The sequence below is a fragment of the Chlorocebus sabaeus genome, chromosome 20 (genome assembly GCF_047675955.1).
Source record: "Chlorocebus sabaeus isolate Y175 chromosome 20, mChlSab1.0.hap1, whole genome shotgun sequence".
NCBI lineage: Eukaryota > Metazoa > Chordata > Mammalia > Primates > Cercopithecidae > Chlorocebus > Chlorocebus sabaeus.
In genome coordinates this window covers 12879609-12904368 of record NC_132923.1, presented here as the reverse complement: position 1 = coordinate 12904368, position 24760 = coordinate 12879609, and the positions used below count along the sequence as shown (strand labels likewise).

Here is a 24760-nt window from a genome sequence, read left to right as displayed (position 1 = left end):
ATGTGGGGGGCCAGGGAAATGGGACTCGAGCCCGCCCAGTAGGTATAGAAGGCAGAAAGCAGAGTCCTGAGACCCAGGGAAGGGTGGGGTGGAGGCTGGGGCCCTCCCAGCGATTCCTGGAAGCCCCGAGCTGGGCGGCGCCGGCTCAGCTGACTTCCCCGAAGCTCCCCTCCCTCTGCTCAGGGCTGTTGCTGGGCAGGTTTGGCGTTTGCCCTGAGCCTGAGAACCAATCGCAGGTGGAGGTGCGGTCGCAGCCCCTCGCAGGGCTCCCCGGTTTCAGCACCCGTTTTCTCTTTCTGCCCGCCCCTGAGCTCCCTCTCGGCCTCCAGCCTCTGACCTCTCAGGAGGTGGGCTCTTATCTGGGGGTCTGCCCCCCTTCCCCTCTTATTTAGAGCTAGGACTCAGCGCAGCCCCTAAGGATTCCTTCCTCTGGTCACTGACGTCATTATGGGGTCAATGTGGAAGTTCTCAGGAAGGGGAACCTGACCCAAGCAACCCCTTTTCCTGGCCCCGTAGAGGGGAGTAGTGTGGCCAGACACCGCTGACCTCTGAAACCCTCTGGAGGGACTGGGGAGAGCAGAAGCTGCAGCCTGAGGGCAGAGGAATGTGGGGAGGGCCCCTGGGTTTGGTGCACTGGTGGGAATTTAGGGAAGGACTCAGAGGAACTGGACCCCTGAGAAGTGAGATGAGGGTGGGGTAGTGATAGGAACAAACTTGGTATGCACAAGAGAGATCAAGCATGCAAAAGGCCTGCAAATTGTTGAGGATGCCTCCTTTCTGTGGGTGTGCTGGGTGGGGGAGGGGGTTGTGGTTTGAGTATCAGTGACACGAGGGGTGATGTGTGCTCTCACGAGTTCAGCTGGGTCAGGATTCCTCTCCCCTCCCCCTCCCAGCTTCCCCAGGGTAAATACCCACCCAATTTAAGTTGCAGCTTTTGGACTAAATTTAGCTCCTGGACTTCCCCAACCCCCAGGCCTCCCTGTAAGCAGGTGCTCACAGCTGCAGTGTGGGTCTGGTGGAGAGTTTGACCCTTCTCCTCACCTCCACTCATCCAGATTCCACCCTTCTGGTAACGAGGAATGAAGCAGAGCACAGGAACCCAGTGGCTGGCCCAGGGCATAAGTGTCTCAGCCTCAAGCCACCTTCTCCCAGGAAACCTGTAAGAGAAGAGCTCTGGTGGGAGGCTCTAGATGGACATGGAGGGTGGTGGGATAGAGAGAGAACAAGATGCTAGGAGAGCCTCCCTCCAGATTCTCTCCAGCCAGACCCTCTCTCATTCCTTGCTCTCCCCTTGTCCCCGGGTTTACAAATAAAGACTTCATGTTAGCATCCTCCCCACCACAGTAAACTGACCCAGGAAGCTCTCTCCTCTCTTTGAACCATGGAGAATCATGCTATGGTAGAAATTATGGTTTGGGGAGGTATGTGTTTCAAGTAGAGGTGGTTTATTTGCCACAGGTAGGTGATGAAGAGGTGTCAGCTTTAAAGGGCAGAGACACCGTCTAAAGGAAGTAGAAAGCCTCAGGAAAGTACCTAAGTCTAAGTCTGTCAACAAGAGACAGAAAAAGTTTGGGTTAACCTCAAAGTAGCCAGCATAAACCTGACTTTTGGGCTCCTTGACCTAGGAGACTGGGAAAACTCCAGAAGAGGGTGTTTCAGGGCTGAGTCTGAAGGAAGAAAGGATTTGAGGGAGGAACGTAAAAGATTAATCCAAAACAAGGTATGCACGAGATATGGCAGTCAGATGCCAGGGAGCCATCAGCTCTGCCAGCTGAAGGGGAGGTACAGAGCTGGCTGGAAGGTGGCCAGAGCGGAGCATTTCTCCTGTGAGCACTGGAGAACTGTGCTGAGAGGCCTGGGAAGAGCCCCGGGCTGTGGGAGGAAGGCTAGGTTGGGTCGGCATGTTTGTGTGCTGTGCTCTTCTGAGCCTTACCTGAATCTCTTGAGATAGCTCCACTGAATTTTGAGTGAAGAGTAAAAGAAACTGGGGGAAAGAGGGTGGGATTATAAAAAAGGAGCAGACTGTACCCCTGGGATCCCTAGGCCAAAAGGCCCTCCCCTTGATGAACAGGCAGAGATCATCTCCCATGGAACAAGGTTACCCTTCCTGTCTCCCGTCGCTACATTCCTCTCCTCCTTACTGTTGACTATTGGTTGCCTGCCTCTTTCATCACAAAATGAGACTCCTCTTTAGCTCTAGTAGAGGGTTGGGCAAACTTTTTCTCTACAGGAGAGATGATAAATATGTTACGCTTTGCAGGCCCTATCATCTCTATTGCAGCTTCTCTACTGTAGCAGCACAAAGCAGCCATAGACGATAAATAAACAAATGGGCGTAGCTGTGTTCCAATCAGACTTGTGACACTGAAGTTTTAATTTTTTTTGAGATAGGATCTTGCTTTGTTGCCCAGGGTAGAGTGCGGGGGTGGGGCGCAATCATAGCTCACGACAGCTTTGACCTCCAGGGCTCAAGCCATCCATCCTCCTGCTTCAGCCTCCCCAGTAGCTGGGACCACAGGTGCAGGTCACCACACCCAGCTAATTAAAAACAATTTTTTTTGTAGAGACAGGGTCTCATTGTGTTGCCCAGGCCGGTCCTGAACTACTGAGCTCCAGCAGTTCTCCCACCTCAGTCTCCCAAAATGCTGGAATTACAGGCATGAGCCACTGTGCCTGGCCCATTTTTTTCAACCATTTAAAAATACCAAAATGATTCTTAGCTTGTGGGCCATACAAAAACAGGAGGCAGGGCAAATTTGGCAGGGAGGTGGTTTCTGACCCTGGGGATTTTTCCTAACTGGTGACTCCTGCTCTGCCTAGCCATAGAAAGTCCTGTTTATGTCTCTTCTGGGCCTCAAAATACAGCTGTAGAACCTTTTAATTCAACATACTGTACTGATGCCTGGTTCTTAATTGCTTCTCCTAGGGCATTTAAGGATTTGAAAATGGTTAATAGAGTAAACCCTTAAGGGACAGTCCTGAAACTCCTTCTGTTTGTATAGTGCTTTAAGGTAAAAGCACAAAGCACGGATATCAATAAACTCTCTTTAAATCTTTGCAGTAATAAGATAGCTGACAGTATTGTTAAGTCCTATTTATAGGGGAGAAAATTGAGGCTTCCGATCTAGTTTCTTCACTTTTTTTTTTTTGAGGCGGAGTCTTGCTCTGTCGCCCGGGCTGGAGTGCAGTGGCCGGATCTCAGCTCACTGCAAGCTCCGCCTCCCGGGTTCACGCCATTCTCCTGCCTCAGCCTCCCGAGTAGCGGGGACTACAGGCGCCCGCCACCTCACCCGGCTAGTTTTTTGTGTTTTTAGTAGAGACGGGGTTTCACCGTGTTAGCCAGGATGGTCTCGATCTCCTGACCTCGTGATCCGCCCGTCTCGGCCTCCCAAAGTGCTGGGATTACAGGCTTGAGCCACCGCGCCCGGCAACTTTTTTTTTTTTTTTTTTTTTTAAGGCAGAGTTTTGCTTTTGTTGCCCAGGCTGCAGTGCAATGGCGTGATCTCAGCTCACTGCAACCTCCACCTCCCGGGTTCAAGCGATTCTCCTGACTCAGCCCCCAAGTAGCTGGGACTACAGGCGCCCGCCACCTCGCCCGGCTAGTTTTTTGTATTTTTTTTTTTTTAGTAGAGACGGGGTTTCACTGTGTTAGCCAGGACGGTCTTGATTTCCTGACCTCGTGATCCGCCCGTCTCGGCCTCCCAAAGTGCTGGGATTACAGGCTTGAGCCACCGCGCCCAGCCTAGCTAATGTATTTTTAATAGAGACGGGGTTTCACCATGTTGGTCAGGGTGGTCTTGAACTCCTGACCTCAGGTGATCCACCTGACTCGGCCTCCCAAAGTGTTGGGATTACAGGCACCACGCCTGACCAAAATCACTTTTAAAAATGTATTTTTGGCTAGACGGTGGCTTACGCCTGTAATCCCAGCACTTTGAGAGGCCAAGGCAGGGGGATCACCTAAGTCCAGGAGTTGAAGACCATCCTGGGCAATTTGGTGAGACCCTGTTTCTATTTATGCAAAAATAAAAGAATTTTTAAAAATTATATATATAGAGATTTATTTTTTATTTTGTGTTTATTTATTTATTTTTGAGACGGAGTCTCGCTCTATTGCCCAGGCTGGAGTGCAGTGGTGCGATCTCGGCTCACTGCAAGCTCGGCCTCTCAGGTTCACGCCATTCTCCTGCCTCAGCCTCCAACTGGGACTATAGGCGCCCACCACCACGCCCGGCTAATTTTTTTTTTTTTTTTGTATTTTTAGTAGAGACGGGGTTTCACTGTCTTAGCCAGGATAGTCTCGATCTCCTGACCTTGTGATCTGCCCGCCTCGGCCTCCCAAAGTGCTGGGATTACAGGCGTGAGCCACCACGCCCAGCCTAAAAATTCCATATATATTTTTAAGAGAGAGGGTCTCACTATGTTGCCTAGGCTGGACTTGAACTCCTAGGCTCAAGCAATCCTCCTGCCTCAGCTTCTTGAATAGCTGGGTCTATGGGGTGCCTGGCTTCCTTCTTTTTTTTCTTTTTTTTTTTTTTTTTGAGACAAGGTCTTTCTGTGTCATCCAGGCTGAAATGCAGTGGTACAATCACAGCTCACTGCAGCCTCAACTTCCTGGGCTCGAGTGATCCTCCTGCCTCAGTCTCCCTAGTAGCTAAGACTACTGGCCATGAGCCTTTTTTTTTTTTTTTTTTTTGAGACGGAGTCTCGCTCTGTTGCCCAGGCTGGAGTGCAGTGGCCGGATCTCAGCTCACTGCAAGCTCCGCCTCCCGGGTTTACGCCATTTTCCTGCCTCAGCCTCCCGAGTAGCTGGGACTGCAGGCGCCCACCACCTCGCCCGGCTAGTTTTTTGTATTTTTTAGTAGAGACGGGGTTTCACCATGTTAGCCAGGATGGTCTCAATCTCCTGACCTCGTGATCTGCCAGTCTCGGTCTCCCAAAGTGCTGGGATTACAGGCTTGAGTCACCGCGCCTGGCCCATGAGCCTTCTATTATTCAGTTTCATTCACACAGGGCATCTTGTTATCAAAATAATTTTGGCCTCAATGATCCAAACCTTGAATAGTAGATTTTTTTTTTTTTCTTTGAGACAGAGTCTCACTTGGTCACCTAGGCTGGAGTGCAGTGGTGCAATTTTGGCTCACTGCACCCTCCTGGCTTCAAGCGACTCCCCTGCCTCAGCCTCCTGAGTAGCTGGGACTACAGGCACACACCACCATGCCCGGCTAATTTTTGTATTTTTAATAGAGAAGGGGTTTTGCCATGTTGGCCAGGCTGGTCTTGAGCTCCTGGCCTCAAGTGATCTGCCCGCCTTGGCCTCCCAAGGTGCTGGGATTATAGGCATGATCCAGTGTGCCCAGCCCAAACCTTGGATAGTTTTAAGTGTTTTTGCTGTTTTTTTTTTTTTTTTTTTCAAATATCTTTCAGGACTTTTCAGCTAAAATTCTGTTTAAACTTTTTCAAACTTTCAAGAAATTAAAAATGCTTTCAAATTCATGATAGTTGTGTGTCATGTGTACCCAATCCAGACTTATGTAGACCAAAGAGCCTTTTTTCCCTACCAGTGTTTTCCAATTTTTATCTTAAGAGGCAGGGTCTTGCTATGTTGCCCATGCTGGAGGGCGGTGGCTGGCTATTCACAGGTGCAATTCTACTACTGATGAGCGCAGGAGTTTTGACCAGCTCTATTTCCAACCTGGGCAGGTTCACCCCTCCTTAGGCAACCTGGTGGTCCCCCACTCTCAGGAAGTCACCATATTGATGCAGAAATTAGCGTGAACACCAGATCAACATAGCACACTATAGCCCTGAACTCAAGTGATTCTTCTGCCTTAGCCTCCAGAATATCTGGGACTACAGGTGCATGCAACTGCGCCTGGCCAATTTTCCTGGGTCCAGGAAATGACAGTTTTCCTGGTCTTTGTTGGTTAGGTACACTGTCTTACAAACACATAGGCTTATGTATAATAGTAAGCCACAAGCATTTACTAATTTTTTTTTTTTTTTTTTGAGACATAGTCTTGCTGGCCCAGGCTAGAGTGCAGCAGCATGCTAGGCTCACTGCAACCTCTGCATCCCAGGTTCAAGCAATTCTCAGGCCTCAGCCTCCCGAGTAGCTGGGACCACAGGTGCACAGCACCACACCCATTTTTAGTAGAGACAGGGTTTTGCCATGTTGGTCAGGCTGGTCTCAAACTCCTGACCTCAGGTGATCCACCCACCTCGGCCTTTCAAAGTGCTGGGATTACAGACATGAGCCACGGTGACTGGTCAAATTTTTCTTTCATACAGTAGCACTGATATACCTTTCATTGTTCATGATGGGGAAGGGAAGATACAGAGACTTCCATCCTGTTTCATACCTGACCCCAACTACCCAGCTTTGAAGTGGGGCAAGGGGCAAGGAAGCAGGTAGCCCAGCACTCCTCCCCGCCATCACCAGGCTCCTCTGCAGAGCTGTTGTTCCTTAAAGCTGACAACAAGCCACCTCATTTCAAAACACACACACACAACCTCATTTTGACACAAAGTTGTTTCCCTCTTTCTGTTTCTCTGCTTTGCCTCATGAGGGATTTCTGAGAAATGAAAAAAAGTCACCTCCCACAGCCGCAGCCTGCAGTTTTGTTTTTTGGTTTTGTTTTTACAGATGAAGAAGAGGGGGGTGGAGGAAAGGAGTATACCGCTTAAGCATTTAGTATTAATCCAAAACTCTGCAAAGTAAGAGAAATGCTCTTCCCACAGCCCTTCACCTGAGGTGTGCCCCACTTTCCTTAGATCTGGGCTCTCATGCAAAAGGAAATAAACAAGGTATCCTCCCCTCAGGAAAGTTCAGTAACAAAGCAGTGAAACCGAACAGCTGCTCCCTTGCAGCAGGCCAGCTGTCTCTCCCCTCCCCCCATTTCCACCAAGGGCCAGAGACGGTGGGAATTGCTCCAGGCAACCTAAAGGATGGCGGTGTGAGCTGAGAAAGGCAGGCCTGATAGATCTGGGCATAGGAGCTTCAGGAATAAAATGCGTGTGAATGCGGTGTTTCCCAGGGAGAATTAACTGCATTCTCCCCTTCAAATATGAATACCTGAGAGTCATAACCAGCCCAGTAGGGTAGACTATGAAATGTATAGCAAAATTTTCAAAACCAGCTCCTCCTACCAGACAAGAAAATTATCATTTTTTAGGGCACAGAACTGAAAGCATATTTACTGAAATCTAATCCAGGATGAAACCTAACAGTTAAACATTCTTTTCCTTCTCTGCTTCCTTGGCTCTCTATCCCAGCACACCTTGTCCCAGGCTAACTTGAGTAAACATACACATGTGACCACATGAGGGCGGGAAGCACACCAAGTGGGGGTGGTGAAATTCTGAATGGAATGCAGCCCCAGCTAGTTACGGGGCCCCGGGCTGAGACCTCTGGCACTGGCAGTAGATTTATACAGGCAAAGAAGCCAAAACAATGAGCTCATGGGCAAGAATGCAGCCTGTGGGGAAGTCTGGGCAGCTAGAGCAAACTGGTTTTTTGAATTAGGATGGGAATAGCAATAGTTGAGTCTCCCACGGGAACAGGATCAGGGAGAGTGGAAGCCACCATTCAGTATCTTGGGGTTCCAGTTAAGTAACTTTTGGGAGCTCTTATTAAAATTCTGTTCTGCAGACAGCATAGTGCTCTTAGGCAAAACCTTGGTTCCTTTCCCTGACTATGTAAAACCTAGAGGGTGAAGGAATAGTGAGGCTCCAGTGACCTATCTTAGGTGATGCTCTTAAAAGGGCAACTTTATTCAAACCAGGCCTGCCAATGCCAGCTCCTTCAGTCTAGATTCAAAGATGGCTGTGACCCTGAGATTGTGCGCTTAGGGTCACCCCTTTAACATGATATAGGAAGCAATTGAGTCTTTTCTACTTCCTAAATAAACACAATCCATCCAGTTGTGTGTCATGTATACCCAATCCAGACTTATTTAGACCAAAGAGCCTTTTTTTCCCTACCAGTGTTTTCCAATTTTTATCTTAAGAGGTAGGGTCTTGCTATGTTGCCCATGCTGGAGGGCGGTGGCTGGCTATTCACAGGTGCAATTCTACTACTGATGAGCGCAGGAGTTTTGACCAGCTCTATTTCCAACCTGGGCAGGTTCACCCCTCCTTAGGCAACCTGGTGGTCCCCCACTCCCAGGAAGTCACCATGTTGATGCAGAACTTCGCGTGAACACCAGATCAACATAGCACACTATAGCCCTGAACTCCAGGGCTCAAGTGATTCTTCTGCCTTAGCCTCCAGAATATCTGGGACTATAGGTGCATACAACTGTGCCTGGCCAATTTTTTTTTTTTTTTTTTTTTTTGAGATAGAGTCTCGCTCTGTTGCCCAGGCTGGAGTGCAGTGCAGTGGTGTGATCTCGGCTCACTGCAAGCTCTGCCTCCCGGGTTCTGGTGATTCTGGTGCCTCAGCCTCCCGAGTAGCTGGGCCTACAGCCATGAGCCACCATGCCCAGCTAATTTTTTTGTATTTTTAGTAGAGATGGGGTTTCACCATGTTGCCCAGGCTGGTCTCAAACTCCTGGGTTTAAACAATCTGCCTACCTTGGCCTCCCAAAGTGCTGGGGTTACAGGCATGAACCACTGCGCCCAGCTAGATCGCAAACTTTAACATCTAGCCACATTTGCCTTCTCATTATGGGATTTGTTATGCATAAATTCCTTAGCACACATCTCCTAAAAACAAGGTATAATACTCAAGAAATTTAACATCAATACAGTACTAACATACAATCCATAAATTTCCGCAAATGTCCCCACGTCCTTTATAGCTTTTTGACGTGTAGTTGTCATGTTTATTTTGAACTATTCCCCAGTCTTCTGAGTTTTTTTTTTCTTGTTTTTTTTGAGACATTGTCTCGCTCTGTCCCAGGCTGGAGGCAGTGGCCCGATCTCAGCTCACTGCAACCTCCACCTCCCAGGTTCAAGCAATTCTCCTGCCTGAGCCTCCTGAGTAGCTGGGACTACAAGTGTCCACCACCACGCCTGGCTAATTTTTGTATTTTTAGTAGAGATGGGGTTTCACCATATTGGCCAGGGGGGTCTCGAACTCCTGACCTTATGATCTGCCCGCCTCGGCCTCCCAAAGTTTTGGGATTACAGGCGTGAGCCACCGCGCCCAGCCTCTTTTTGTTTCCTTTTTTTTTTTTTGAAACAGAGTCTCGCTCTGTTGCCCAGGCTGGAGTGCAGTGGCGCAATCTTGTCTCACTGCAAGCTCCACCTCCCAGGTTCATGCCATCCTCCTGCCTCAGCCTCCTGAGTAGCTGGGACTACAGGCGCCCGCCACCACGCCCGACTAATTTTTTGTATGTTTAGTGGAGATGGGGTTTCACTGTGTTAGCCAGGATGGTCTCGATCTACTGACCTCGTGTTCCGCCCACCTCAGCCTCCCAAAGTGCTGGGATTACAGGCGTGAGCCATCGCACCCGGCTTTTTTTGAGTTTCTTTTTTTTGTTTGTTTTTATTTTTGAGACGGAGTCTCGATCTGTCCCCCAGGCTGGAGTGCAGTGGCCGGATCTCGGCTCACTGCAAGCTCCGTCTCCCGAGTTTACGCCATTCTCCTGCCTCAGCCTCCCGAGTAGCTGGGACTACAGGCGCCCGCCACCTTGCCTGGCTAGTTTTTTTGTATTTTTTTAGTAGAGATGGGGTTTCACCATGTTAACCAGGATGGTCTCGATCTGCTGACCTTGTGATCCACCCGTCTCAGCCTCCCAAAGTGCTGGGATTACAGGCTTGAGCTACTGCGCCCAGTCTTTTTGAGTTTCTTAAGGGTAAGAATGATCTCTTTGTAATTCCAGCATCTAACAGTTCATGATACATAGTAAGCAGTCTACTGTCATGTAATAGAAAAATGAAGACTCTCTCAACATCTGGATGTCTAGAGCTCCTGCTAAATAGACAAGCCTGGGCAATATAGCAAGACCCCATCTCTGTGAACAAAACAAAACACAAGGCATGGTGGCGTACCTGTAGTCCCAGCTACTTTGGAGGCTGAGGTGGGAGGATTGCTTGAGCATGGGAGTGTAAGGCTGCAGTGAACTGTGAGTCCCACTGCACTCCAGCCTGGGCAATAGAGTGAGACCCCACCTCTTAAAAAAAAAAATCCCAGCTTACCTCAATGTTGAAGATTTATCATTTACCAATGGAAAAGAACTATTATTCTATGCAAGTCAAGAAGGGAACTGCCAATTAGAAACCAGGTATAGTATGGGAACAAAAGCTTGCTACATATATCCTTTTTCTACTTCCCAAGAATTATTAGTAAAGGACACCACATTTTCAGGTTTTTTTTTTTTTGAGATGGAGTCTCGCTGTATCCGCAGGTTGGAGCGCAGTGGCGTGATCGCGGCTCACTGCAATCTGGTACTACAGGTACGCGCCCCCATGCCCAGCTAATTTTTGTATTTTTAGTAGAGATGGCGTTTCACCATGTTGGCCAAGCTGGTCTCGAAATCCTGACCTTGGATGATCTGCCTGCCTCGGCCTCCCAAAGTGCTGGGATTACAGGCATGAGCCACTGCACCTGGCCTCTTCTGTTTTTGGAGGAAGTCTCGCTCTGTCACCCAGGCTAGAGGGCTAGAGTGCAGTGGCATGATCTTGGCTCACTGCAATCTCCATCTCCTGGGTTCAAGCGATTCTCCAGCCTCAACCTCCTGAATAGCTGGGAATACTGGTGCCTGCCACCACGGCTAATATTTCTGTATATTTAGTAGAGATGGGGTTTCACTGTGTTGGCCAGGCTGGTCTCAAAATTCTCACCTCAAGTGATCAGCCCACCTTGGCCTCCCAAGGTGCTGGGATTACAGGTGTGAGACACCGCACCAGAAATGTATTTATTTTTTTTTGAGACAGTCTTAACACTGTCACCTGGGCTGAAGTGCAGTGCACAATCTCAGCTCACTGCAACCTCCGCCTCCAGGTTTCCTCCCGGGTTCACGTGGTTCTCCTGCCTCAGCCTCCCAAGTAGCTGGGATTACAGGCGCCCGCCACCATGCCCAGCTAATTTTTTTGTATTTTTAGTAGAGATGGGGTTTCACTATGTTGGCCAGACTGGCCTCGAACTCCTGACCTCATGATCTCTCCACCTTGGCCTCCTAAAGTGCTGGGATTACAGGCATGAGCCACGGAGCCCAGACCAGAGAGCAGTTTCTTAATCCACCTGGAGGAAAATCCCCAGCCCCCAACCTTCCACATACTTCACATAGGTAAGATAACACTGTAACAACTTTGAAACTAAGAGGAAGAGAATTAAGTTTTCGATTTTGAAATTGAGAAGCCTTGAAGAGTGGCAGCGTTCTAAAAACAAAGTTCCATAATGATAGAACAAGTGAAGTAAAAACTAGGATAGAGACTCAACCGATCATCTGAACTCCAGTAATTAATGGCTAGTGCTTTGGGCATCTGGCTGGAGCCATGCTACACACCAGTTGTACAAGGTATTTCACTTTAATTTTGTAAAATGCTTCAGCTGTCACAACTGTTTTAAATAAAAATTTTCTGAACGAAAACAGTATGAAGACCTTGCTCTAGACACAAAACAGGAACTGAGAAAGTCTGGTTATGTCAAATAAAGCGAAGTGTTGATTATTCTGACTAGTGATTAAGGTTACCCAGTTACTATTAAATCCAAGTTTTTAAGGTGCTGAGCAAAGGAACACTGCACCAGAAACGGCTTCACATCATAGCACATCAACGGGAGCAACAGCACTAACTTAACTCAGGCCAAGGCTTGGGCTTGGGAGTGCACTTACACAGCTTTCTTTGTAATGATACAAAAAGCTGCTGCCTTTTGGTAGTTAGGCTCCAGAAAGGGGCTTCCAAACCAAAACGTGCTTTTAAATAGAAATGCAACTGAATGCAGGAAGGCACAGAATCCTGACTGCCTGATTAGCATCTGGTGCTCAAGGCTTAAAACCAAGTATGCAAACCTCACATTTGCACATTTCCATGGTGATTTAGCTTGCTTTCAAGGTACCCAAAAATAAAGGCAGGATAGGGGTTTTTGAAATTGACTGGCTTCTTTTTACCTCCTTTTGGAAAATGGAAGGGGAAAAGCAGTGCTTCCAAGAACTTCATCAAAACTTTTAACTTTAGGTATTATTTAGGTGTCATGACAGAGTAAATGCTGTACAGTACCCTCTTACCTCAAGATCAGGGCCAGGCGCGGTGGCTCAGGCCTGTAATCCCAGCGCTTAGGCTGAGGCAGGTGGATCACTGAGATCAGGAGTTCAAGACCAGCCTGAACAACATGCCAAACCCCATCTCTACTAAAAAATACAAAAATTAGCCAGGCAGGCCCGGCGCGGTGGCTCACGCCTGTAATCCCAGCACTTTGGGAGGCCAAGGCGGGGGGGATCACCTGAGGTCGGGAGTTCGAGACCAGCCCAACACAGAGAAACCCTAAAAATACAAAATTAGCCGCGTGTGGTGGCGCATGTTTGTAATCCCAGCTACTTGGGAGGCTGAGGCAGGAGAACTGCTTGAACCCGGGAGGCAGAGGTTGTGGTGAGCCGAGATCACGCCATTGCACTCCAGCCTGGGCAACAAGAGCGAAACCTCGTCGTCTCAAAATAAATAAATAAATAAAGACAGAGATTTTGATTTTTTTTTCAGAAGGTTTTTGATTTTTTTACTTGGAGGTTTAGGAACTCCTCCAAGTACAGCAGTAATATATTTAATTAAAAACCCAACACCTCTAATTTGAATTGAAGAAAGGAACTGTCCTTTGCTCTAAGGCAAATCAGCTTTGTGAGGCTTTTGCTTTGAATTCACCTATACATATTTGCTCAGCTGACTTCTCTAAAAGGTTTGCCTAAGAGGGGGAAGGAAAAGAGGCGTCGATGAGAAAAGACCCATATCACACCCTGTATTTGAATAAAAGATTTATTTTCTTTCTCAGGAAAAACAGGAAGTTAGGGAAACACACTACATTTTACAACCAACATTAATTTGTAGTTGGTCCTTTTCCTGGCACAGCTGTCAAAAGTACTAGCTGTTTAGCCAGAACCAAGGTGTTCACCCCCACAGAATGCACATGAACACTAGAGGACTGCATGTTTTTCCCTGAGAGAAGCGTAAGACAAACAGAAGTCAAAAAGTAGTCACTGAGCGCCATCCTTCTAAGCAGCCCCTCCCTTTCCCTTTTGGAGGATTTGCCTGAACTATGTAGCTGACAGTCAGCACTTAGACCACCTGCCTCGTCCTCTCCCTATAAACCCACCACTCCCCTCCTCCTTTCCCAAACCACTTGGGGTGCCCTAAGCCCAAAATATCAACTAAGATCCTTGTCTGTATTTCCACAGTCATACCTAATGAATTGGGAAGTGGGGCACCTAAAAACCAATTCACATCTATGCACTTGTTTCCACTGGATTTGGGAGACAGGCTGTTTTAGTTACCGTAACTAGATCTTAAGATTAATATTAAAAACTACATAAAGTGCTTTTAGGTCCTTAGAGATACATGATATAAATAAGTGGCTTATGATCAAGAACGATAAATAGATAGGTAAAAATAGCTCTAGCAAAGTTGACATTATGGCTCTGAGATGGGCAGGCAGGGCAATTCTTCCCCATTACATTCTTAGTCATCTTATTCATGCCTATTTTTAAATGGAGTCCACAGACTAAAGGTCATGCTCAGAGACTGAAGCTTTCAAATGACCCTAGTTCCAATATAGACACTTTCTTCAGTTTATCAGTAGCTTTTAAACTGAGGTTTAACACAGCTCACCTCGTTCTGTAAATTTAAGTGAGCATACTCACATACAAAGGAAACTTTAGAGAAAGCCTCGTAAGATGTTCCCTCCTCTGAAAATTCCTGAGGGGACTTTTGACACATTTCCCCCCAAAACAGGATAAAACAATTGTTGAAAAGATACCAGTCTAAGGAAAAGGGACTTCCTCCCACCCCTCAATGACTGTTAGTGTCACAGCACCCATGGTATTACCACCTGCTAACAGGATAAAGTTCATGAGAGATGAAAGGTCTGTGGACTCTTGGCGGGGAGGGAGGGTCACTCAGGTTCCCAGCAGGGTTTCACAGTGCCAAAATCTAAAAGGGCTAGAAAGGGATGGCAGGGGAAAGCTGTAGGACTTGATATAAATATCTGTTGAGGGAGCAGAACAAGCAGCAATTTCAAGGAAGGACAGGAAATAAAAGGTAAGTCTGATAGAACAAACATCAAGACTGAAATCCAAAGATGCCAATGCAAAAATTTGAAACAAAGTTTGGGAATCATTAATAGAAACAAAACAGTAAGTATTTGTTTTATTGACATACTAGGCTTAGACCTGTGTGTGTAACAAGCCTAATAATAGCACCATGGTTAGACTTGCTTGCTTTTCCAAGCCATCATTTTACAATTTATTAAGCAAACAAGGGATCAAATGTCTCTCCATCCACCTGATGGGATCTTTTTATATGCACACGGCTAACGAGTTCCATTCAGAACAGCTGAAAATCTTTTAGTAAAAGCTTTAAAGATGCGCTCATGAATTCAGTTTAAATTTCACCAGTTAAATTAGGTCAAATGGAAGGAACTCAAATGAGTATTGCCCAATCAGAGCCCATTATTTGTAAGTCATCAGTAACTTTAAAACTCCACTTAGACCTAACTATTGAAAACTTGCATATAATGAAGTGAAAGAATTTCCATTCATCAACCTCTCAATCCCAGGTTTTCAAAGAAAAACCTATCTAAGGAATACTTACCAAAATCAGATAAGAAAATTTAAACCTGCATAGTTTATCAATCAGATTGGTTCCACTACAACCGGTTTGCGTACAGTTACACATCAATTCGTTCTGTATACACTCTAGAACTGAACAGAACAAAGTTTAGCATAGAAAAGCTGTAAGAAACAGGTTCCTAATTACGGAAGTTGCAAAGTTCAAAAGGGTATGAAAAAAACTAATGTAAATTCGATACTCTCATTGTTGCAAAGAAATAGACTTTCTGTAAAAATATATACAATTTTTACAAATACATTTACAAATTGTTTGTCTTAAGAATTGAGGATATCCATATTCATAACTAATTACTGAGTCTTCCATCAAGTATTATTGGCCATAAACTAGGCTAATGAAGTAAGAATCATGGAAACCAAGCCAAAGTATAGCAGGTATAAAAGTCCTGAACACTTGGACTTTCTATTTCAAGAAGTATACTGGGAAAGCTAATTATAGAGAGGAAAAGCTTCCCTTGTACAGTACTGAGGCTTACAGTCATAGTTCTATTCCTTGTAGCTTTTACACAGGTCACTGGCATTGTTAGTGCTTCTCTTAACACTACAGGAAATTAATGAATTCGGCGGGTAATCAATTCTATGACTTGCCTGACTACTGGCCACTTTCCTGTTCTCAACAAGGAAATTAAGTCTTTCCACCCTACCATCTTCACTCAATCTAAAAGTCCTCCTCCATAGCTTCCCAAACAAAGTTTGTTTGTTGCTGAAACTGAGCTTTGCTTCTTTCAGACAGTGACTCTTCAATCAATGGGGAGCACTTTTCCCATGTATTTATCTCGTTAGCCATAATCCTCTTGCCACTTGCTTTTCTGGCTAGGTTGCTAGGGTGCACCTCTTGGAAGTTACAGCTTGGAGTCCAACTGCATAAACTGGTTTTGGTGGTTGGTGGTGGTGGTTGGTTAAAAGTCAACTATTGCACTTACAGTAAGGCTATCTTATTAGATATGCCAAACCAGCTCCTACTCCAGCAACACCTGCAAAAGCCAGCAGCACATTTCTGATGCCACCTTCTAGGTCCTCTACATGGAAGAACTCCACAAACCCATCCTACAAAACAAAAAAGAAAAGCACATTTTCAAGTATGGGTTTCTGCTCTCTTAACAACACTACTATCCAGAAAGAAGGTAAATTAAAATATCTAAGGATCCCCCCCTGAAAGAACAGTAAACCAATTATTATTCACCCTGGGGCAAAAAAAAAAAAAAAAAGGACATTTCTAAGTTCTTCAGTTTCTTAAGTGGGCACCCATGAGAGTTAAACTTCATTTTACAGTACTATCTTGGTCATATTAGGATTTATCCAAACCAAGGGACTTCCAGAGTTCCCATGAGGTAAAAGACTAAAACACTTATTCTCAAATCTCCACCACCTAATATTTCAGTAACACCTCAACTGCGAAAATCAGTTTTTCTCAACGTAGTTAAGTACATCCTGCATCAGATCTGGGTTTCTGTTTAAAACGCAAGGTCCACCCCGTATCTTCTCAACTAAAACAGGGAGCGCCTTAGGAATGTATTTCAGCTATCCTCCCCTGGTGACTTATTTCTTCATGGTTTGAATCCACTGAAGAGTATTCAACTGAACTGGAACAAAAAATAGCCTAGAGAAAACCAAGATTTTTGATACAATTCAAGACCGCCAAACCACTATCTCTAAGGATCCACTACTTAAATCATTATCAAATAACAATGGTCCTTTAGTTAGAGCCTGCAAACAGCCGTGCGTCATAAAAACCTTTAGATATCCCCACCTCTCTTAATAAATCCTTCATTCTACTTCCACTCCAAGGCCCCTTTCATCCTTAAGGAAAACTTACCCAGCCTCTTTGTTTAACTAGCCAGTCCCGTTTTGTCCTTACGAGAACGTCTGTGATACTTTCTGCTAATGGTTCGATGCAGCTTTCTTGGTTTATGGTCTTCAAGTGTTTAGCCACAAAGGCACCAAAAGAAATGAGAGTCACAATCCTGCCCCAGTTTGTTACGCCGTCGCTGAAAACATGGACCATCACTCGAGACAAAGATTTGACATCGTCTTCGTTTTTGATGTCCAGTTTCCGAAGCATGCCTGGGGAAGAAAAGCATGCAGGTCCTCACGGCCTCCTTTGTCTAAACCGGCGCAAGATTCGCCTGCCCACCCACGGCGGGAAAGTGGCTACTGGGATTTATAGAACTCAGGTCGACCCCACTTGGAATTGACATCCCACCCTTTCCGGTCTTTGAACGAGAGCTGCCATTTCCAAAAGAATCAAGATGGGCGGAAACAATGACTCAAGGCCAGAATATTCTGGTTTCAGGAATAGGATGAGACACGTTTCAACACTGACTCGTTTCGGTTTCCACCCACCCTCGGCGGGTGAGTCCAGGGAGAGATGGAAAAAAGGGAGTGAGACCTTGGCGATTAATGAACCCCCTTACCTTGGAAGGCCGTCTCGTGGTTGCGCTGCACGCCATCCCCAACCCGTCGTAAGGTCTCCAGAGCCTTCCTGCTGGTGGCCCCAGACCTGCTCATTGGCTTTGTGTCCTTGGCGCCGGTGGCCTGCTCCCGAAGGTACCGAGAGATAATCTCCAGCGACTGCCGGTACAACTCGTCCTCCTCCTCCTCTGCTGGCGGCGGCGTCGAGGGTAGTGACCCATCCGTACTGGAGCTATTACCAGATTCCCCGACCAACTCCAGCAGGGGCAGGACAGCCGGCCGCTTCCCGAGAGGCTCCGGCTCGTACCCGTCCAGCTCCTCTTCGGGCGACATGATGGCGTCGGCGGCCGGGGCTTCCATCTCCTCAAGCGGCGCCGCGCGGCGGGTGGGCGCAAAGAAAAGCAGCCTCGCGGGGGTCGCGGTGACGTCGGGGACCTCCGCGCCAATGGGCGGCGGCCGCGCGACCCTCCGGGCGTCTGGCGTGAGGGCGGCCGGGGGGCTTGCGCCAGCGCTTCCGCCAATCACCGTGCCGGCCTCCCCTCCCCCTATCTCTCGCCGAGCCGAGGCCTCCTTCTCCGTAGCCAAAAGCCGCCCTCCCGGAGGGGTGGCGCCGCCGCTGCCGGCCCCCAAGCCGGCCCCCCCACAGTAGAGGTTGAGTCCGATTACCGCGTTTCTTTTGAGGCCAAACATCGCCAGTCGTCGCCGCCGCCTGGCAAGAAAACTGGGGAAGACCCCAACTCCTTACTGGAAGGAAGCGGAAGTGAGAAGTGGCGAGGAGCTCCTTGATCACGGTTTTAGGGCGGCCAGTCCTACTGGGTGGCGTCAGCGAACTCTAATTTTTTTTAAAAAGTATTCCCATAAAAGGGGAAAGGGGCGGCAGCTTCCGGAGGGTTGCGCACGGCACCTACCGGCTGCCGGGCCGGGGCGGGGTCGGGGCCGGAGCGGGGCCTTCCGGTCTTCGGAGGCTCTGAGTGCCAGTTACGTAACGGCGGCTCCGCGCTCCTGGGCTCGAGCTCTTTCCATGAGCACCTCGGGCCTTCTAGTGGCTACCTCTGTGCTTCCCTGAGACCTGATTCGCGAGCCCCTTTTACTGGTTTTTGCCAGAGCTTTTTTACCAAATCAAAATTTCAACCATTGACAAACAGGGGTTGAAGGAAGAGGACGAGGAAGTTCAGTGATGGATAGGAACAACAGTCTTAGATGATAGGGATAATTAAGGGGGCATAGTTGGGGACTTGGAGTTATTTTGCACAGCTCTCAGTTCAATGTTTGGAAATGAGGATGCTCCATGTACTACCCTAAAGAACCATTTATATAAGTGGACTAAGTTAAAACTGCCACGGCTAAACTATTCCTGCCTCCCTGCTTGCTTCTTCCATCTCTGTTGCATGGTCTTTGGCGCTATTTACATATAGGCCTTACTCCATTAGCAACTCGTCTGAGAGTCTTGACAACATTTTTGTTTGTTTTGAGACAGAGTCTAGCTCTGTTGCCCAGGCTGGAGTGCAGTGGCGTGATCTCGGCTTACTACAAGCTCCACCTCCCACGTTCAGACGACTCTTATACCTCAGCCTCCCGTGTAACTGGGATTACAGGCGTGCACCACCACAGCCGGCTAGTTTTTGTATTTTTAGTAGAGATTGGGTTTCATCATGTTGGCCAGGCTGGTCTCGAACTCATGGCCTCAAGTGACCCGCCAGTCTCGGCCTCCCAAGGTGCTGGGACTACAGTTGTGAGCCACCTCGCCCGACTGATTATTGTATTTTTAGTAGAGATGTGGTTTCACCATGTTGGCCAGGCTGGTCTTGAACTCCTGGCCTCAGGTCGTTCACCTGCCTCAGCCTCTTAAAGTGCTGGGATTACAGGCGTGAGTCACTGCACCCGGTTGACACCATTTATTTTGGTGCTGATAGTAAGGCACATTTGACTCTAGAGGTTTGTAAAGCCCTTGGAAAAAAGTATCCTGTATATGCCACATATGTTGTTAATTAAAGCAGCCTTTTTGTTAAAAGATCTGTAAAAATAATAGCTAAAATTTGAAAGCAAGGTGCTGAGAGACATAGGAAAGGTGAGCAAGCTCACTGTTTAAAAATTTTTTTGAAATGAGGTCTTGCCTTGTCACCCAGGCTGGAGTGCAGTGGCACCATCAGGGTTCATTGCTGCCTCAGCCTCCTGGGTTCCTGGGCTGAAGTGATCCTCCCACCTCAGCCTCGCGAATAGCTAGGAACACAGGTGCATGCCACCAGGCTTGGCTAATTTTTTTATTTCTTGTAGAGATGGGGTATCATTATTTTGCCCAGGCTGGTCTTGAACTCCTGGGCTCAGGTGATCCTCCTACCTTGGCCTCCCAAAGTGTTGGGATTACAGGCTGGGCTCTGTGCCTCATGCTAGTAATCTCAGCACTTTGGGAGGCTGAAGTGGGTGGATTGCTTGAGCCCAGGAGTTCGAGACCAGCCTGGGAAACATGGCGAAACCCTGTCTCTACTAAAAACACAAAAATTGGCCGGGTGCGGTGGCTCAAGCCTGTAATCCCAGCACTTTGGGAGGCCGAGACGGGCGGATCACGAGGTCAGGAGATCGAGACCATCCTGGCTAACACGGTGAAACCCCATCTCTACTAAAAAATACAAAAAACTAGCCGGGCGAGGTGGCAGGCGCCTGTAGTCCCAGCTACTCGGGAGGCTGAGGCAGGAGAATGGCGTAAACCCGAGAGGCGGAGCTTGCAGTGAGCTGAGATCCGGCCACTGCACTCCAGCCCGGGTGACAGAGCGAGACTCCATCTCAAAAAAACAAAACAAAACAAAACAAAAAACACAAAAATTAGATGGGTGTGGTGGTGCGCACCTGTAATCCCAGCTACGCTGGAGGCTAAGACAGGAGAACTGCTTGAACCTGAGAGACGGAGGTTGCAGTGAGCCAAGATAGTGCCACTGCACTCCAGCCTGGGCAACAGAGTGAGACTCGGTCTCAAAAAAAAAAATGAGGCCTGGCGCGGTGGCTCACGCCTGTAATCCCAGAATTTTGGGAGGCCAAGGTGGGCGGAACATCTGAGGTTAGGAGTTTGAGACCAGCCCGACCAACATGGAGAAACTCCATCTCTACTAAAAATACAAAATTAGCCGGGCTGTGGTGGCATGTGCCTGTAATCCCAGCTACTTGGGAGGCTGAGACAGGAGAATCGCTTGAACCTGTGAGGCGAAGGTTGCGGTGAGCTGAGATTGTGCCATTGCACTCTAGCCTGGACAACAAGAGCGAAACGCCATCTCAAAATAAATAAGTAAAGTGTTGGAATTATAGGCGTGAGTCACCCGCTTGCCCAAAAGTTCCTAATCCCCAAAATGTCACAGTTTAGTAAGGCGATACGGTGTCCATACCACCTAGTTATGTTTTGGGCAGGACCTAGAACCATAGGAGTTTATAGTATGAGCGGTGAGGATAGAGCACTCTGTGGTTGTAGTGAATAAGAAATGGTTTCTCTATTTAAGGAACGTCTAATCTTATACAGCAACTAACCATAATGTGAGATGGAATGTATGCTCTACACAAGGCATTAACAACTTCATTTAGGAGTTAAGAGGTTGGGAAATTCACTTTGGGCTGAGAGAGCTAGAGGAAAGTGTTATGGAGGAGGTAGCTTTGCTGTCATGCTTTATAAAGTAAAATTTTATCAGGTGGTAAAGTGGAAAGAGATTGAGGAAATAGGAAGAGCAATGGTTTTTCCTTTTACAGAGGCTAAAAAAGGAAATGTAAGTTACACTTTAAAATAAATTGCATTTTATTCATTATTTATTATTATTTTTTGAGACGGGTATCACCATGTTGCTCAGGCTGGAGTGCAGTTGCGCAATCTCAGCTCACTGCAACCTCGACCTGAGCTCAAGTGGTCCTCCTACCTCAGCCTCCCAAGTAGCTGGGACTACAGGCCAGCACCACCTTGCCTGGCTAATTTTTGTGTTTTTTTGTAGAGATGGGGTTTCACCATGTTGTTCAGGCCAATATCGAACTCCTGGCCTCAAGCCATCTGCCCTCCTTGGCCTCCCAAAGTGCTAGGATTATAGGCATGAGCCATTGTACCTGGCCCTATTTGTTAAGAAATGAAGTCTTTGGCCGGGCGCGGTGGCTCAAGCCTGTAATCCTAGCACTTTGGGAGGCCGAGACGGGCGGATCACGAGGTCAGGAGATCGAGACCATCCTGGCTAACACGGTGAAACCCCGTCTCTACTAAAAAAAAAAAAAATACAAAAAAAAAAAAAAAAGAAATGAAGTCTTGGCCAGGTGCGGTGGCTCACACCTGTAACCCCAGCACTTTGGGAGGCCGAGGCAGGCAGATCACGAGGTCAGGAGATCGAGACCATCCTGGCCAACACGGTGAAACCCCATCTCTACTGAAAAAAAAAATACAAAAAATTAGCCGGGCATGGTGGCAGGTGCCTGTAGTCCCAGCTACTTGGGAGGCTGAGGCAGGAGAAGGGTGTGAACCCGGGAGGCAGAGCTTGCAGTGACCCAAGATCGTGCCACTGCACTCCAGCCAGGGCAACAGAGTGAGACTCTGTCTCAAAAAAAAAAAAAAAAAAAAAAAAAAAGTCTTGCTATGTTATCCAGGATGGTCTCCAACTCCTGGCCTCAAGGGACCCTCCCACCTGAGCCTCTTGAATAGCTGGGATTACAAACATGAGCCACCACACCCAGTTTCAAATAAATTTTATTTTATTTATTTATTTTTTTGAAACGGAGTCTTGCTGTGTTGCCCAAGCTGGAGTGCAGTGGCACAATCTCGGCTTACCACAAACTCTGCCTCCTGGGTTCAAGCGGTTCTCCTGCCTCAGCCTCCAAGTAGCTGGAACTACAGGTGCACAACTACCATGCCCAGCTAATTTTTGTATTTTTAGTAGAGACGGGGTTTCACTGTGTTAGCCAGGCCAGTCTCGAACTCATGACCTTGTGATCTGCCGGCCTTGGCCTCCCAAAGTGGTGGGATGACAGATGTGAGCCACTGCGCCTGGCTTTTTTTTTTTTTTTTTTTTTTTTTTTTTTGAGATGGAGTCTTGCTCTTTCACCCAGGTTGGAGTACAGTGGCGCGATCTCAGATCACTGCAACCTCCGCCTCCCAGGTTCAAGCGATTCTCCTGCCTCAGCATCCTGAGTAGCTGGGGTTACAGGGCCATGCCACTATGCCCAGCTAATTTTATATTTTTAGTAGATACAGGGTTTCACCATATTGGTCAGGCTGGTCTTGAACTCCTGACCTTGTGATCTGCCCGCCTCAGCCTCCCAAAGTGCTGGGATTACAGGCATGAGACACCGTGCCTGGCCCATTTTATTTTATTTTTAGAGAAAGGCTTTTGTTTGTTTGTTTGTTTTGTTTGTTTGTTTGTTTTGAGATGGAGTCTCACTTTGTTGCCCAGGCTGGAGTGCAATGGCGCAGTCTTGGCTTACTGCGACCTCCACCTCCCAGGTTCAAGCAATTCTGCCTCAGCCTCCCAAATAGCTGGGACTACAGGCCCGTGCCATCACACCCAGCTAGTTTTTGTATTTTTAGTAGAGATGGGGTTTCACCATGTTGGCCAGGCTGGTCTTGAACTGACCTCATGATCCACCTGCCTCGGCCTCCCAAAGTGCTGGGATTACAGGCGTTAGCCACCACGCCCGGCATAGACAGGGTTTTGCTCTGTTCAGGCTGGAGTACAGTAGTGCAATCATGGCTCACTACAGCACTGAACATCTGAGCACCTCAGCCTCCCAAGTAGCTAGGACTACAGACATGTACCATCACATCCAGCTAATTTTTAAAAATTTATTTTTGGCAGAGATGGGGTCTCACTGTTGCCCAGGTTAGTATAAACTCCTGGAGTCAAGCCATCCTCCTGCCTCGGCCTTCCAAAGTGGGATTACAGGCGTGAGCCATTGTGCCCAGCCTGATGTTCCTTTGTATAGCAACCTCTCACCTCCTTTTCTGTCTTGAACCCACTTCTATGAAGCTTTGATTCTCACCACTGAAACTTGTCAAGGTTATCTGTGACCTCTATATTGCCATGTCTCAGTGGTCAATTTGCAGGCCTCCTTATACTTTTCAGCAGTATTTGACTTGGTTGATCATTCTTGTATGGAAACACTTTCTTCCTGTGCTTTTATTTTTTTTATTTTTTTTATTTTTTTGAGACGGAGTCTGGCTCTGTCACCCAGGCTGGAGTGCAGTGGCCGGATCTCTGCTCACCGCAAGCTCCTCCTCCCGGGTTTACGCCATTCTCCTGCCTCAGCCTCCGGAGTAGCTGGGACTACAGGCGCCCGCCACCTCGCCCGGCTAGTTTTTTGTACTTTTTAGTAGAGACGGGGTTTCACCGTGTTAGCCAGGATGGTCTCGATCTCCTGACCTCGTGATCCGCCCGTCTCGGCCTCCCAAAGTGCTGGGATTACAGGCTTGAGCCACCGCGCCCGGCTCCTGTGCTTTTTAGTGTACCACACACTCCTGATTTTCCTTCTTCTATACTGGCTACTCTTCAATTTTATTACCCTCTCTGGTTGTCCACTTGATGAGAGCACTTAACGTACTTCTCTTCGTAACCCCAGCCATACCTGACCCATGGCAGACACTCCATTGTTGAATGGATGAACCTGAATGTTTACCAACATGGGATATATAGAAAAGTGCGATGGGGCCAGGCTGGGCGTGGTGTCTCATGCTTGTAATCCCAGCACTTTGGGAGGCCGAGGTGGTCGGATCATGACGTCAGGAGATCATGACTATCCTGGCCAACATGGTGAAACCCCATCTCTACTAAAACTACAAAAATTAACTGGGCACAGGCCGGGCGCGGTGGCTCAAGCCTGTAATCCCAGCACTTTGGGAGGCCGAGACGGGCGGATCACGAGGTCAGGAGATCGAGTCCATCCTGCCTAACCTGGTGAAACCCCGTCTCTACTAAAAAAAAAAAAAAAAAACAAAAAACTAGCCGGGTGAGGTGGCGGGTGCCTGTAGTCCCAGCTACTGGGGAGGCTGAGGCAGGAGAATGGTGTAAACCTGGGCGGCGGAGCTTGCAGTGAGCTGAGATCCCGCCACTGCACTCCAGCCTGGGGGACAGAGCGAGACTCTGTCTCAAAAAAAAAAAAAAAAAAAAAAAAAAATTTCCTGGGCATGGTGGTGCGCGCCTGTAGTCCCAGCTACTTGTAGCTGTAGTCCAGCTACAAGGAGAATCGCTTGAACCCAGCAGGCAGAGGTTGCAGTGAGCCAAGATCACACCACTGCACTCCAGCCTGGCGACAGAGCGAGACTCTGTCTTAAAAAAAAAAAAGTGAGATGGGAACATAACATTAAGGCCTTTGAAAGTCAAAGGGTTTTGAACTTTTCTAAGCAATTGGGAACCACTAAGCCCTAGAGTACCATGATGCATGGTCTAATTTAGTTTCATTTACTCTAATGGTGGGCTTTAGAATGGATTAAGGGAGAGAGCAAAGAAATAAATGTTGAGGCTATTGCAGTATAACAGTCATAAAATAATGTTAGAGCTGGGTGTAGTGGCTCACATTTGTAATCCCAGCACTTGGAGAGGCCGAGGTGAGAGGACTGCTTGAGC

General features: G+C 47.7%; 1 protein-coding gene across 2 annotated transcripts; it reads right to left on the bottom strand.

The window, feature by feature from the left end:
* Positions 1-12896: 12896 nt before the first annotated feature.
* On the bottom strand, positions 12897-17993 carry MCL1 (MCL1 apoptosis regulator, BCL2 family member). 2 transcript variants are annotated; one of them, XM_008019267.3, is made up of 3 exons: positions 17192-17978; positions 16594-16841; positions 12897-15824 (listed from the first exon to the last, which is right to left on the bottom strand). In XM_008019267.3, the coding sequence occupies exons 1-3, from the start codon at positions 17877-17879 to the stop codon at positions 15708-15710; spliced, it is 1053 nt and encodes a 350-aa protein (XP_008017458.1). In that variant the 5' UTR covers positions 17880-17978; the 3' UTR covers positions 12897-15707. The 2 variants fall into 2 exon arrangements, with proteins under 2 accessions (XP_008017458.1, XP_008017459.1); XM_008019268.3 differs by lacking the exon at positions 16594-16841 and having other exon boundaries at positions 17192-17993.
* Between the last annotated feature and the right edge of the window lie 6767 nt (positions 17994-24760).

Coding starts and splice junctions, on each gene's coding strand:
- MCL1 (XM_008019267.3), bottom strand. CDS start 17,879: ATGTTTGGCCTCAAAAGAAACGCGGTAATCGGACTCAACCTCTACTGT. Junction 16,842..17,191: donor CCACGAGACGGCCTTCCAAG/GTAAGGGGGTTC, acceptor TTTCTTCCCCAG/GCATGCTTCGGAAACTGGAC. Junction 15,825..16,593: donor TAGTTAAACAAAGAGGCTGG/GTAAGTTTTCCT, acceptor TTTGTTTTGTAG/GATGGGTTTGTGGAGTTCTT.